The sequence below is a fragment of the Tribolium castaneum genome, chromosome 4 (assembly GCF_031307605.1).
Source record: "Tribolium castaneum strain GA2 chromosome 4, icTriCast1.1, whole genome shotgun sequence".
NCBI lineage: Eukaryota > Metazoa > Arthropoda > Insecta > Coleoptera > Tenebrionidae > Tribolium > Tribolium castaneum.
In genome coordinates, this window is record NC_087397.1 from 5,307,469 (window position 1) to 5,321,643 (window position 14,175).

Consider the following 14,175-nt stretch of genomic DNA (forward strand, 5'->3'; position numbering starts at 1 on the left):
AGGACCACAAAGGGTTTTTGGCAATCAGGTTTACGCAACAGACAATCAAACTTTTCCGTGCCATCATTCAAGCGAGCCATTTTTTGCATAAATTTTAATATTTGGCAATGGAGCTAAAGGTCAAGTGGGCCAAATAATGAATAGAAATAACAACAAGCGTTTTTCTCTTCATGTTTATTAACATTTATATACTTTACAATAAAGTGTGTTCTAGTTACAATTGATTTCTTACTCTAACAAGAAACAAAACCCTGTTCTTATTGAGCTTTTGTTTGCATGCTAAGCGCCTACTTTTAACCTTGATACAATGCGTTTTGTAAAAATAAAACGAAGTTTATAAGCGGAGATTAACCAGACTTTATATTTCATAAAAATATGAATCTCATGTATAAAAATACAATTTTTTGTATATGGAGATCATTTTTTATATTAAGTACGTATTTACACCGTCATGCATTCTACCAAGGTTTTTGATTGCTGGTAAAACATTGAAACATTCACTGGGGAAGGTTTGCCACGTTTGATAACACATACTAACTACAATTGCAACTGCTTTCGAATTTCGATTAAAGTGGCCCTTGGCTGAATTTAAGTTGGCAACATTAACTAACAATTGGCACGGAGTTGCCAACTTACTTCGTCCCTAGGGCACTTTGACCCGAAATTGTTTGAAAGCTTGATACTTCAAACGTAAAAATAGCTGCTCAAAATGGATTATCACAGAAGATAATTTATTAAAGACTAAATAAAAAGCATAAAAATAGGAGATTTCACGATGTAGAAGTAAAATAGATGCAGGGTTACCCTTTACTAGTTGTCTAACACTAGACAAAAAACAGTCATTTCTTGCACTTACAAAAAATATACAGTTGAAAAATGGTGTAAACAAATATAAACATTTTAAACCACAACAATGTATGACTAAAATCTTACTTAATTTTGATTTTATGCAACTTCAGCTTAAATCCCAACAGCTCTGATAAGATCCCCGAAAGTGCCGACAAAATTATCAGTTTTGTGGTGTTGTATAAGATGGAATTTGCCGACAAGCCTGAAATTTTGAACGGACTTTGCAGCTCCTAAAAATTATCATTATTACAAAACCAAAAAAAACAACAAAAAATTACTTTAATGAGATCGATGGCCAACTTCAGCACATTATTAGCCAACGCCAGCTCCTCCTTTTTTTGCGGTTTCTGCTCAATTTGCAGATGCAAATTGATCTGTTCCGTGATCAAAACCGACAGATTCCTATACTTCTTGTTAATTTTATTCCCCAAAGTCATAAACCTAAGCAGCAGAATCCCCACTCCCAAACACCAAATCAAAGCCTCGACGTGATATTGCGAATTCAAAGCACCAGTTTCCTGCAATTATTTCCTGTATTTCGGTCGCAAAAACCCAATAAATACCTTCAACAACTCGACACAGAGAAACGACAAAAGCAGCAAAGTGATGATAAAAGCTGTCGAAACAATAACATCGACGGATCTTTGGGGCCCTCTTTGTTTCAAATACGAGCGCACCGAAAGCCACGTTTTTATATTTCGCACTTTATTCAGTCGAAAATGGGGCAATTCCGACTGCTGGGCACGTCGGAATGACGTCAAATGAGAGAAGAGCTTCGCGTAGAGAAAGCGCTGTTTGAATGTGTTTTCGGCAACGGCCAGGAGGAAAAAGAAGAGACTTGCCAGGAACCAGCGTTGCAGACACGCCGTTATTATAATTGCCCGTTCCCTTCAAAATAAAGCCGGTGAAAATTACAGGTCTCTGTAATCTACGCAGTTTTTTTTCTTATGTTTCTCGTAACTATTTCAATCATTAAATTAAAATCAATTATTTGAAGTCTTTAAAGTGAATGTAGATTTAGCAGAATTTCTGGTTTTAGTCAATACTTACCATAAAGTAGTTCCGAAAGCCGCCTCGATTAAGGTCGGCACCGAGTTGGGTAATTTACCCATGATCGAGTCAAACAATTCGAAAATGGAATATTGTCCATCGACGAACGAATTTGACTCGAGGGTGGAGTTACACACTCGGAATAAAATCGGGATAAAAGCGTGAATGGTCGAAACAATGATTCCGAGGTAGAAATAGTCCATACTTTGTGATGTTGACTCGACTTTGCCGATGATGGCCGAGCTGATATCCAGCATGGAAAGATCGGCTTTTTTGATTTCGTTTCGCTTCCAAATGATGCAACTGACTTTGATTGAGGGTGGGTTGAAAACGGCCGTCGAGGTCAAATCGTGATCATAATCGTCATGATTTGTTTCAATGTGACCGTCGGAGACCTCATCCAGGTCGGAGCTGTAGCTACAGTCCTCGCTGTTGGTCGTAACATTCATCCATTCGTTGGTTGAGGAGCTCATTTTGCTGGTTTTGATTGAAGTTTTCTCATATTCGTCGTCAGTGTCACACGTGCTGTCCATTGAAGTTATGTTAATTGTGGGTATTTTATATTTCGCTCTTTTAACGTCGGACTCATCGACGTCGCTTTCGGGCTCAGTACTGTGTCTCGATTCGGTGGAAATGTTCGAAAGGGATTGCTTTTTAACCCATTCGTCGCAACGTTTTAGGGCATTTTTGCACGCAGTTGGTACTATTTCTTCCTCACTTGTCCTCGAGCCGTTACCGTTGAGACTCTCGAAGCCGTCGTCGTCGGCTGGTACTCCATCACTAGATCGGCGCTTCCTGGCAGACAACCAGTAATACACCTAACTTTGCTTTTGTCATGTACTGTACCTGAGATTTTTGTTGATTTCCTTGCAGTTCAGTTCGGAAACGCTGTTCAGATTAAAATGAATTCGCTTGTTTTTTTTATGAATTCGCAGGTTTAGGAGAGATTCGGCCGAGGAGCCGTCAGTTGGTATTTTTCTAACTGCGCTCAATCTACGTCTGAAATTTCGCGATTTTGTTAGCTTGGTTTTTTGCGAGTCGGTTACTGGCATTGTTGCGGCTATTTGAGAATGTACGAGGCTTAAAACCCAAGTCATTAGGAATGGAACGATCAATTCCATGCACATAACATTCTGTAATAAATTTTTTTGGAGTTTCTTTTGGACAAAAATTATTACTTACTTCAGGTGACTTATCTAACATTTGGTTTGTCCATGAATTTTTGTAGTATATTGCGATGTTTGTTAGTTGAGAAACGTATAAACAAAACATAAGCGTAAAAATTGATACTGATGTTTGTTGCATCCACCATTTGGAATAAATCGGGAGAAATAAGCACCGAAACGTTGCTAGTTTAGCAACGGTCATAAAACCTTGCTTTGGTTTGATTTTCGAAAAGGACGAACCTAAAAATTTCATTTCTAATCAAATAACTACAATATGGCGAAATTTTGTTTACTGAGATTAGATTTTATCAATCATGAATTGATAACAAAATTAATTAACTCAAGTCGCACTAATTAAAAACTAGCCTTCATTTTTGGGAAAATTTACAAACATGCTGTGTTACATAATAAAATTTCTATTGAGGTATTGACATTTACCTCGAACCAAATCAAGGTCAATAAAATCTGTATTGGGTTTAGTGCTCTTCATCTGGACGTGCGTTAGTCCGTAGAGGATTTTCTGTTCTATAGTCGTTTCCCATTTCTGCTTGTCATAAGTACCGATTTTTTTCTGATACCTGCAACCAGGAACCAAACAAGGTCACCTCAATTTGCCCACCACAGAGTTCACATACCATGTAAAAAGATCCTTAACCCCCATTTAACTTCAAACCGCTCTGGAATAGGAACTTTGCACAAAGGAATTTAACGAAACTAAAACATTACGAAATTTCTGGCGTCGGAAAAGTCGATCGAGGTTAGATATTTCGTAACTTACCCCGACACTTCCGGTGAATTTACAGTGAATTTTTTGCACGTTTTTTTGATTTCTTTTTGTAAATAATTTGTTCACATAGCGAGAATTTGAATGTGACAGATACCAAACACAATCACATATGATTTTGACTTTGACGATTTTGACATTTCCCGATATTTGCTTGCCAAATTGATGCGCCTGCGTTATATATGCTACTTTCTACAGCGTAATGTTGGTTGCGTAACCACTCTAGAATTTTTGATAAATTGATTCCACAAATTGCTTATTTATATTTTATTAAATAAAAACCTGTCTCTTAGGAAAAGAGAATTGTTTCAAAACTAAAAAAAACTAGTTTATTATTTACGCAAAAAATTTTTTCCGTTTAGTACTGCTACGGCACAAATTGCAGGATTTAGAATAAAAAACCCTTATTTTGATCAATGCTAAATGTTACAAAAAATTTTTGAATCATATTTTTTTGCTCATTTCTATTGATTTATTCCCCCAGTTTCCTATTCCTAATAATGAGTTAACGTTATACAGGGCGTTCCTTTTTACAAGAGGTACCATGCTTTATTCTTAAAAGTCTTAGTCTAAATTGTCTTAACAAAATGTTTATAATAACGAATTAAAAAAAAAAAATTTAAATTTTGAGTTCGGTCCTGTGTACCTGCCGCTTTAGGATGAGCGATTCAAAATAATATACAGTAGTATTTAATACCAGTTCCGTCTTAGGCTACGTAATTGTGTTGCTCTGGTCTATGGCATTTCTTAAGAAAAAACATTTAGTGGTTAATTCAAAAAATAAGAAAAAAATTACAAATTCTGAAAAAGGATAATTTTTAATGACAGGAGGACGCTTTTTGTCATGCTTTATTAAATGTATAAACTGCCAAATTAGAATTTTATCAGTTGATTGTAGTAGTTAAGTGAGTCCCTATAGTACACAGCCACTTTTAAGGTAAAACACCCCAATTTTCCAGGTAGTTAAAAAAAGTAAAAATATTAAGCAAATTAGCCCGGTTTTCAAGGTAATCTAAAAAAAGCACAAAAACACCCAGATTTTCAAGGATAAATAGAAAACACGCCCGATTTTCAAGGGTTAACAGAAAAGCACAAAAATCGTGAAAACACCTCCGATTTTCAAGGGTTAACAGAAAAGCAGAAAAAATCGTGAAAACATATAAGGCTCCTTCAGAACAGTTTGTTTCTTTAAGCACTTTGTCTTTACTCAATATGTCATCAGAACAGTGTAACAAAGACGTCTGTAGTGAAAAAATCGCAAAAATCTAGAAGTGCCTTATGTAAACAATTACCCTAACTATAATAAATCCAGAACACAGTTGATAAAGTGTACCCAAGCTCTATATCCCAAAGTTGTTTCATTATCTGCTAATAAATTAAGACATTCCTTTTCATTATTTTGTTATTATCAATAGTATTGAGCAGTTAAAATTAGAAGACAACAAGTCAAGTATATGGTAAACTTTAATATAAATAAATCAACTAAACAGTACAAGATGGAAATTTTAAAAATGTTACTAAAAAATATATATGTTCTCTATGTCCCAACATTAATTGCATCAATGTAAACCGGACCGTCGTCATCAACGCCAAAATAAGGCATTTGAATTTGTTCGCATTCACAAAGAACGCCGTATATTAAAACATAGCAAGGGCCATCATTAGCACATATCTTGAGGCTAATCGCTGGCTTCATAAGATTTGTTCCTCGAGGTTTTCTGGCATCAAACCTTCTCACGATTTGTTTGGCAAACAGCCCCCCTTCATATTGGCGATTTGGGTCTCTAAATTTATAGGACACGATCCAACGACACGGTGTCTGCCCTGGACATTTGTGGGCTACCACGTTAAAGACAAAAAATTCTTCTAAACAATTCTCTTCAAACATTTGCTGTGCTCTAACTACTGTTTGTTGATTGTAATCAACACAGGGAATGTTCAAATTACCTTGCGCCATACCTACCGACAAAAACAAATACATTTTAAATTGTAAATGATAAATATTAATATTAAATAACTAACCATCAAGGTTGACTGTAGCGCCTCTAACGACACATATTATACTACGACACCATAGGCGTAACATTCGGTGAGCACAGGGTACTTTCTAATGTTGACAAATAAATTGTTTGGCAAATAAAATACGTTATTTAGATATTTAGATGTTGCACCAGAATAAGAACATTTATATATTTTTCTTCATGCTGATAAATTTCAATGCGTCTCAAAAAATAAGTTTTCAATTGATTTATTACTATTTAACTTTGAAAAGGATTAATATCCTTTGTATCAAAGTTTTCCAGGATAACTCTCTTGTCATAAACAAAACCAAATTCCTTTGTTTCTATTTTATTTAAAAGTTCTTTAGTTTTGGTATCTCTGGTAATTCGATTATATTGTGTACTGATTTTTTTGTCTTTGTATTCTAAAATATTATTTATACTATCGGAATTAATCTTTTCGGACGTTTCATAATTTAACGTAAATCCTTTTATTCTACAAACAACTTTACCTGTATTAGTCTTATAACAATAATTTTTTGGGCCTGTTGATATCCAGTCTATTATCCATACGCCTTTACTTAATTCGTCTGTCCAATCTCCCAATAGACAGCCTGTTTTAACAGTGTTTTTTCCATCATCTAGATCACTTCTAGATTTTTGCGATTTTTTCACTACAGACGTCTTTGTTACACTGTTCTGATGACATATTGAGTAAAGACAAAGTGCTTAAAGAAACAAACTGTTTTGAAGGTGCCTTATATGTTTTCACGATTTTTTCTGCTTTTCTGTTAACCCTTGAAAATCGGGGGTGTTTTCACGATTTTTGTGCTTTTCTGTTAACCCTTGAAAATCGGGCGTGTTTTCTATTTATCCTTGAAAATCTGGGTGTTTTTGTGCTTTTTTTAGATTACCTTGAAAACGGGGCTAATTTGCTTAATATTTTTACTTTTTTTAACTACCTGGAAAATCGGGGTGTTTTACCTTAAAAGTGGCTGTGTACTATAGGGACTCACTTAACTACTGATTGTCTTTAAATTTAGTAATTTACTTAATTTTTTCAGTTAATTAGTTTATCTGATTTATAAAACTTAGTTCTAGCAGAAATTCTCTACAAATGCAAAATAATTCTGAAAATAAAATTAATAAACCTAACAAAGATGTCGTCGAACATGCATTAGATTTTTAAATGTTTCATTTATTTTTAAAAATATCTAATAAAAAATCACTTCAATTTAATTAAGAAGTTTTTGTCTTTCAAAAAACATAGCCATTTTTACACTCTTTTTTAAAGTTCAACGTCGTCGTGGACTTTTTTCAAAGAGATTTTTCTGTATTGTTTACTACTTAGGCATTCTCAACTATTACTTTTCGTGAATTTTCTATTTAACGAACTGAAACTACTCAAAACTTCTTAAATTTTTTTAACCAAACAATTAAGACCTTTCGAAGTAAAAAAATTATGACGAAAACTAAAAATCGAATCAGTTAATTAAAAAAAAATGCAAGTCGTTTATTTACTGGGTACTGTTCTAATCTGAATAATGTAATATGTAAATAAAAAATGCCCATATGTAAAAATACCAGATTTTTAATAATGTTATTTTATTATCATATTTTAATTATCTAAGTACTCTATGAATGCCGCAGCTACATTCTGATAGCACTGTCCATATAATTGCACGAAATTTCCAAGATTGTTATCACTGCTTTTGATAACTAACGCTAATGGTTTTTTATTTTTATAAATTTTATTGATTTGATTGATGTATTTTTAGAAATTATTAATTTGTTAACGATAAGTTGTTCTGGAACTGGGGTTAATAACTTATTTTTTAATAAGAATCTCTCTCTTATTAAAAAAATTACTTAACAGTTTACTTACAGTTATAGCAAAATTAGGTTGATTTGTTAGAAAAAATTCCAAAGAATTTTTGTCGACACTGAGAATCACAAAATAAGATCAAAGTTTTTATTGTTCGACAGCAGTTTTTTCGACTTACCTTATTTTTAATGAGAACTGTTGTCTTCAATAAAAAATGCGCACTTTATACAAAATTAATTTTTGAATTGAGTTATTTTGTTTCGTTGAATACCACAAATTTTCTATATCAGATAAATGACCATACGTATTTAATGCTTTGAACAAAATTTTGTAAGTGAGTTCCTTGTGCAAATGTGCTACAATAATAGTTCTTTGTCCCGTCTCTACATCGCTTTTATTGTTTCTGTACAATACACTGAATATGGTGCATATAAACATCGTATAAAATAATGATATTATAATATGGAAAAGATTTATTCAATAATATAATGAGCAAACTACAATATTTTATAAATGAAAACAGCATCAACATTATATTGATTTAATATTAAATACCGAGATAAATGAGCCGTTCTCCGTTTCGTCACTAAAACATGATACGGCTCACACCCAAGTACCATATAACATATTATAACAATTACTATGTTAATGATTATCATCGTTATCTCAACTGAAGTCTTCAATGGCAACATTACAACTCCTCCGGTACCATTTTCAACAACGCCATTTTCTTCTTGGCCACTTTCGAGATGAGCACATCGATGGGTTTCGTGGTGTCATAAAGTGATGGTGCATTGAAGATTATAAGCCCGGTACCGACCACACAAGCCAGGGTGAAAATCCACAAGAAGAGACGATCCAAGACCATGGCCACGTACTTCCAATCCTCGGCAACCTAAAACTAAATTAAAACCAAATTTGGCAAAATCCACAAGTATTACGTTTTCAAACGAGTCTTTATTGCGCACATGCTGGGCTATGAACCTGGAGTCGGCTAGGGTTTTCTCCATGTCGTGCATATCCAACTTGTCGAAAGACGGACTAGCGTCGCTGGTGCCGTCGAAAGTGTTGGTTCTGCAGCTTGCGGGACTGTACAGGTCCTCGTCGCCGCCCGACAGAGGCATGGGGAACGGCGGCTCCCCGAAACAGCCCGACGCCTCGAACCTGGAAGGCGGTGGAAGCCCCAAGTCGAAACTGTCAAAGGAGGTTTTCTCGAAGGGTTTGCATTTGTCCATCATGGGGACCTGGATGACGTCGGTTAGCATGCTGTCTTGGCATTTGTTGTCGTCGTCGTCTTCTTTCTTGGGCCGTTCGATGAAGAGGAATTTCGGGAGAATGTCGATGAAGAAGACGCGCACCCAGGGGGCGAGCTTGTGGGTGACGGGTGACCGGAAGTTCACGTTGAGGACAGCGATGGTGATGACGACGGAGAGCGTACACAGCAACATGGTGAAGAGTAGATATTTACCTAACAGAGGCACTGTTATGGAAGTAGGAGGAATGATCTCCACCAACAGGAGGAAGAAGACAGTCAGGGAGAGCAAAATCGAGATACAAAGCGAGACTTTCTCGCCGGAGTCAGACGGGAGGTAAAACACCAAAATGGAAAGAAACGAAATACCGACGCAGGGGATAATCAAATTAACTGTATAAAACAAAGTTTTACGACGGAGCGTTATATTGAAGATGATGTCAGGGTAGGGTTCCTCGCAGCAGCTGTAAAATTTCTCGTTTCGGACCGCTGGTACTTTCATTATGTCCCATTCGACTGATATGTAGTAGTCTTGAAGGTCTATCCCTACGTCGATTTTGTTCGAGTCTTGGACTTGCGATAGGTGGCGCAAATCGACCTGAAATTCTCCGTTCATTTCCGGTTTTTCCCCGTGAATTTTTACCATGTAGCCGTCGTAGGTCCACGAACCGAACTTCATAAAGCAGGTCTGTTCATCGAAGGGGAAATACTCGACGTCTATCTCGCAGAAAGACTTGTAGATTGCTGGGGGTTTCCACACCACTTTGCCCGTGTGGTGCAGGATGGCTTTGGTCATTATGGTCACTTCGTAGTTACCGTCGGCACTAAAGGGGACGTGAATTCGTAATAACCTGGTTTATTGGCTGATGGAGCGGTTGATACGCCATCAAAGCGCAAAGTAAAAAAATGTTCGAGGAATTTCCTAGTGCAAACCGTTTTGGCCTACGGTCGATGGTTTTCGAGTTATGAATTTTTATATTTTCAAAAGTAGAAAAATTGTAAATGCCGCTTTGCTGAAACTAACTCCGAATTAAACAATTCTACAAGTGAATGTCAAAGTTAAAAAAAATGATTTGTATTATTCTGTTGTACTTTCTGAGAAGAAGATAGAAAAATTGTTAACTGCAGTGAATGCCGCGCCAACACGGGTGCCAGGAGCGAGAAGTCAGAGGGCGGCATAAAAATTTTCTCAAGTATTAATTTTAATTATGTGTGTTTTTGATTTAAAAATGTGCTAAAAGGTAAAAATAAATATTTTTGAACTGATTTACTGATTTTTCTTTATCAAAAAAACTGAGTTATTACTCCAAATGCGTACGTGTTTAAGCACACGAGAAAACATGCAAAATTTTTAATCAATTTCAACGAAATTTTTGATAATTTTTGAAGAAATTTTGTAAAATCGTTTGAATTATTGCGTTACTGCGCTCTTAAAGATAAAACTATAAATATTTATGACCCAATTAGGCAATTGTTTGATTTATTTTATGGAAATTTTGAAAAAATTGTATTTTCGGATAAAAAAAACTTTCAATATAATACGGACTGTTTATAAATGAGTCTAAGATCTCAGGTGGTTTTCGAAAAGAACCAGTAAATCTAAATTTTTTATAAACTAATACTGTTTTTTTTTGAGAGAAGCGGCAAACTTTTAATACCTACTACAATCCTACATTCATTTATAGATAAATTATAAAACACCTCGAAGTAATGTAATTTTCAAATGCGTTCTGTGATTTTTCAAACTTTTGCGGAAACTTAATTTTACAGCTTAAATCGTGTTTAAGTACACGAATAAAGCAAAAATAACACAATTTTTATTTCAATTCTATTATTGTTCTTTTTGTTTAATCTAAAATTATTGCGTTTTGAATAAAAGACGTGCTAATGTAACACAAAAATTCTAAAACCATATCTTTTCTGATCCAATAATTTATTGATTTTTCAAGTTGGTTCAGTAAAATTTTGCAAAAAAATTGCGATTTTACCTCGATAACCGGTCGAAATAATTGCTTAATTTTAATAACATTTTGTAAAATTCGGTGAGGAATATTCACTGAGTACGAAAAAAGGCAAATTTTCCAAACTTTCTTAACTGAATTACGAAAAGTTTCACTTTTTCACACTTTAATTAATTATTGATATTGATAATTTGAAATTTCCTAACGAATTTTGCAAAATCTTGTGTTCAGCTCGTCAGAAAAACCGATTTTTATTATTGATAAAGTGTTTTTATCTCGGTTTTGTCTCACGTCTAAATTGAAAAACAATTCATTGTTTATATTTTGTTGCACAAGAAGCTATTGTTATCAAAATTTCTCCAGATAAACCCGCTTCTCGTTAAACAATGGTTAAATACGCAAAGATAAAACTCATAATTTAGTTACTTTTTATTCTGTTTTAACAAAATCTCGCTTACGCGGTCCAAGAAAGCAAAAATAAAACCATTTGCAACATAATTCTGCGATTTTTAATGAAAAATAATTGCGTTTCTGTTTTTTTCTCGCTGAACAACTCCTGCTAAAACACTTGAAAATACTTTGTTCTAGAAAAGTTTCGCAAAAAATGAGTTTTGAAGTATTTTAATGGTCGAAAAAGGCACAAATTACACCGTTTTCAACCCAACTCAACCATTTTTAAGCATTTTTGGCTCAAAGTGCGAAAAATAGCTCTAGTACAGTTGTTATAAATTTATTATATTTCAAAAACCAAAAAAACAAACAGAGCGATTTTTTTGTGATAGTGTGTGTGGTAGAGGGGTTCAAAATGGAATTACCCCTTTGCCAGATAGCAATTCGTTACTTTCGGTCCGCAAATTAGAAAAATGGCCCGTCCCGCGTCCGTCCTGTTTTAATGCGTCCATAAATCACAAAATAATTTGCCTGCTCTTGTTTTGCTTTCGTTGTTTACTCGAAATAGTAAAGTGGCCACCCGGCCAGTCATTACAGCGCGATCGATCGCTATTGCAACTTTCCTTAAAACCGAATTAATTGCGACAGAGGACTAAAGGTCAAAAGTGCGTTCAAGACACCGCAATGCGGCACTGGCTTAAAAAATCACTCACTTATTATAAAGCACAATGTCTGGAAGCCAAATATGTTCCGACGGCACATGCAGAGTTTCAACGCCGTTGTAGTCATCCGGATTCCACTTGAGCTTATAATCGTTCCATTCCTGAAACTCCAGATTTGCACCTGAAATAATACCAAGCTAGGCGTACCTGTTCGACCCAGACGTTGGTAGTCATGATTTGGTTTTTCAAGTTCTGAAAAATGGGTGCTTTATGGGGGTGATGTGTGTGTGAAAGTTAGTTACCACATCGATTAACTGGGATAGTTTGAGGCCCATTTTGACGGTGAGTCGGTCGGAGTTGTTGCCGACGGGGCGGATGAGGCGGTTGTAGTTTGAAAGAAGATCATCATAGAGACGTTTGGCGTCTTGGTTGCCACTTACAGGGCTAAAAGCTCCCAAAATCAACCATGAAAGGGCGAGCAACAGCTCCATAGTATACTTCTGGAAGGGTTAGATGCATTTATTGGCCAATTTTAGAATTACATTCGGCATAATTCATCATCCCGAATGCCACTGAAAGCCTGACACTAAGGCAATAATTAATTAAGGGCCGGTGCGAAATTTACAGAGCTATAACTACTGTCATAACTTTATTATGAATGAATTATTGAGATAATTTGTCTTGTCAGCCGGAAGTGCAGACTCGAGTAGTGATATTTGGACCAAAATGGAAACAAAATAAGACACACTTTTTTACTTTAGTAAGATTTAGTAGCTTGTTCGGATTCCAAATCAGTGTCTTTCTGTCTCTGCTCGAAAATTAGATAAGGGCTTCAGATAATTGCGAAACTACAGCAGTAGTTGCAGAATCTAATTACTCAATTAGCCGCTTCGGTCACATAAAACGTCTACCAGAGCTAGGAAAATAGACGATCTGACCAATTTGTACAACACAACCCAAATATTGTCACTCGTGAGTTGATTAATTAAATGGCGGAATTGCCCAAAAACTAATTGAAAATATTTAATAAAACTTCTTGGAACACCTGCTCACTTCGTGTCAACACACAACTATTTCAATAGAAAGTTTAAACAAACTCAACTCCATGTTGAACTTCTCGAACATGCAAAACTTAATTTAACAATTCATTTATCTTCTTAACAGGTTTAGAACAAAATTTTCTAATGGAGTTTCACAATCTAATTTAATTCTGCGCTTCAAATAAATTAAAAATGGAAGCACAATGCGTTTTTGTGATGATAAAGCACCACCTTTTCGTGTCGGAATCCTAGCTCGAGGACTTACTCAACTCTTATAAATCCTTAAGATTCGGTTTGGAGAAACAAACAAAAATTCATTAAGAAAGTTGGACAATGATGCAAGAAAAAAGTTTGTTACGATTAAGCTGACAAAAGTTTAATTAAACGTCTAGTCGGATTTACATTCTTTCACAAACAGATTTTATTTTAAACTAAACCAAAAAATTATTTAGGTCAACTGAGTTTGCTTCGGCGAGCTGCTGGAGAGATTTGATGTGCGATATTGTATTAATAATTGTGGCCAATTGACGTTCCTCGAGTCGTATTTTCTTGCACGAAAATAATCTTTTTGGCACAATAGACTGAAATGAAAAGCATTGTCGAACTCAATTTGTCTCGCACAATCATCAATTCTTTGATTCAATTGAGTTTTTCAAGTAATTGGGAAACAACGATAATTACATTTGAAATGCAAACAGCAAGTTGATGAAATTGTCTTTCCGAGTATCCGATTCATAATTGAAACCAAACAGAGTAAAGGTGACACTTCTAATGGATGGCCTCTGCTAGTCGTTTCAACTTGAAGTGTCGAAAGTTGGAATCAAGTTTCCGTTAAAAAATCGAGCTTTCCGAACTCGATCCCAAAGATTTAAGACGGCAAAGAGTCTCGAGTGAACGCCCACTTCTTTATCCAAACAAACCTCGGGTCATTTCTCCTCGATGGACCTTGTCAGGTGCCTCGGGCCGCAGGTGGGACTTACCTACATGGTCTCGTGTTGAATTTTAAAACCGCACGTTGTCATGTTATCACGCATCACCGTCACTGGGAGAGAGCGGCGTCGTGGTCGGGGCGACACATCCCTAGCTACTGGGGTGCAGCATCCCTTAGCACTTCTTTGATACGGCGGAGGTTCGCGAGCGGATCCGAGGAAAGCCAGTCAATACCCGGTCGGAGACCGATCCGGAGGGCGGACCGG

The 14,175-nt window shown here is 35.7% G+C and overlaps 2 protein-coding genes and 1 non-coding gene across 4 annotated transcripts; all 3 read right to left on the reverse strand.

Moving 5' to 3' along the window:
* Nucleotides 1-159: 159 nt before the first annotated feature.
* phtf lies at nucleotides 160-4,013 on the reverse strand. Its single transcript, XM_968835.5, has 9 exons — nucleotides 3,844-4,013; nucleotides 3,701-3,779; nucleotides 3,504-3,643; nucleotides 3,082-3,305; nucleotides 2,746-3,032; nucleotides 1,900-2,694; nucleotides 1,413-1,737; nucleotides 1,128-1,367; nucleotides 160-1,079 (listed from the first exon to the last, which is right to left on the reverse strand). The coding sequence occupies exons 2-9, from the start codon at nucleotides 3,724-3,726 to the stop codon at nucleotides 930-932; spliced, it is 2,187 nt and encodes a 728-aa protein (XP_973928.2). The 5' UTR covers nucleotides 3,727-3,779; nucleotides 3,844-4,013; the 3' UTR covers nucleotides 160-929.
* Nucleotides 4,014-5,295: 1,282 nt separating this feature from the next.
* Nucleotides 5,296-6,010, reverse strand: LOC103315089 (hypothetical protein). The gene is made up of 2 exons (XR_010333737.1): nucleotides 5,872-6,010; nucleotides 5,296-5,808 (listed from the first exon to the last, which is right to left on the reverse strand). It is a non-coding gene; the product is annotated as a hypothetical protein (transcript).
* A 2,119-nt stretch (nucleotides 6,011-8,129) lies between these two features.
* nAChRalpha1 (nicotinic Acetylcholine Receptor alpha1) lies at nucleotides 8,130-14,094 on the reverse strand. Of its 2 annotated transcripts, XM_064356006.1 has the most exons (7): nucleotides 13,960-14,094; nucleotides 12,242-12,439; nucleotides 12,147-12,191; nucleotides 11,991-12,100; nucleotides 9,570-9,750; nucleotides 8,616-9,524; nucleotides 8,130-8,569 (listed from the first exon to the last, which is right to left on the reverse strand). In XM_064356006.1, exons 2-7 carry the CDS (start codon nucleotides 12,428-12,430, stop codon nucleotides 8,366-8,368), a joined length of 1,638 nt encoding a protein of 545 aa, XP_064212076.1. In that variant the 5' UTR covers nucleotides 12,431-12,439; nucleotides 13,960-14,094; the 3' UTR covers nucleotides 8,130-8,365. The 2 variants fall into 2 exon arrangements, with proteins under 2 accessions (XP_064212076.1, NP_001103245.1); NM_001109775.1 differs by lacking the exon at nucleotides 13,960-14,094 and having other exon boundaries at nucleotides 8,366-8,569; nucleotides 12,242-12,430.
* Nucleotides 14,095-14,175: the final 81 nt, after the last annotated feature.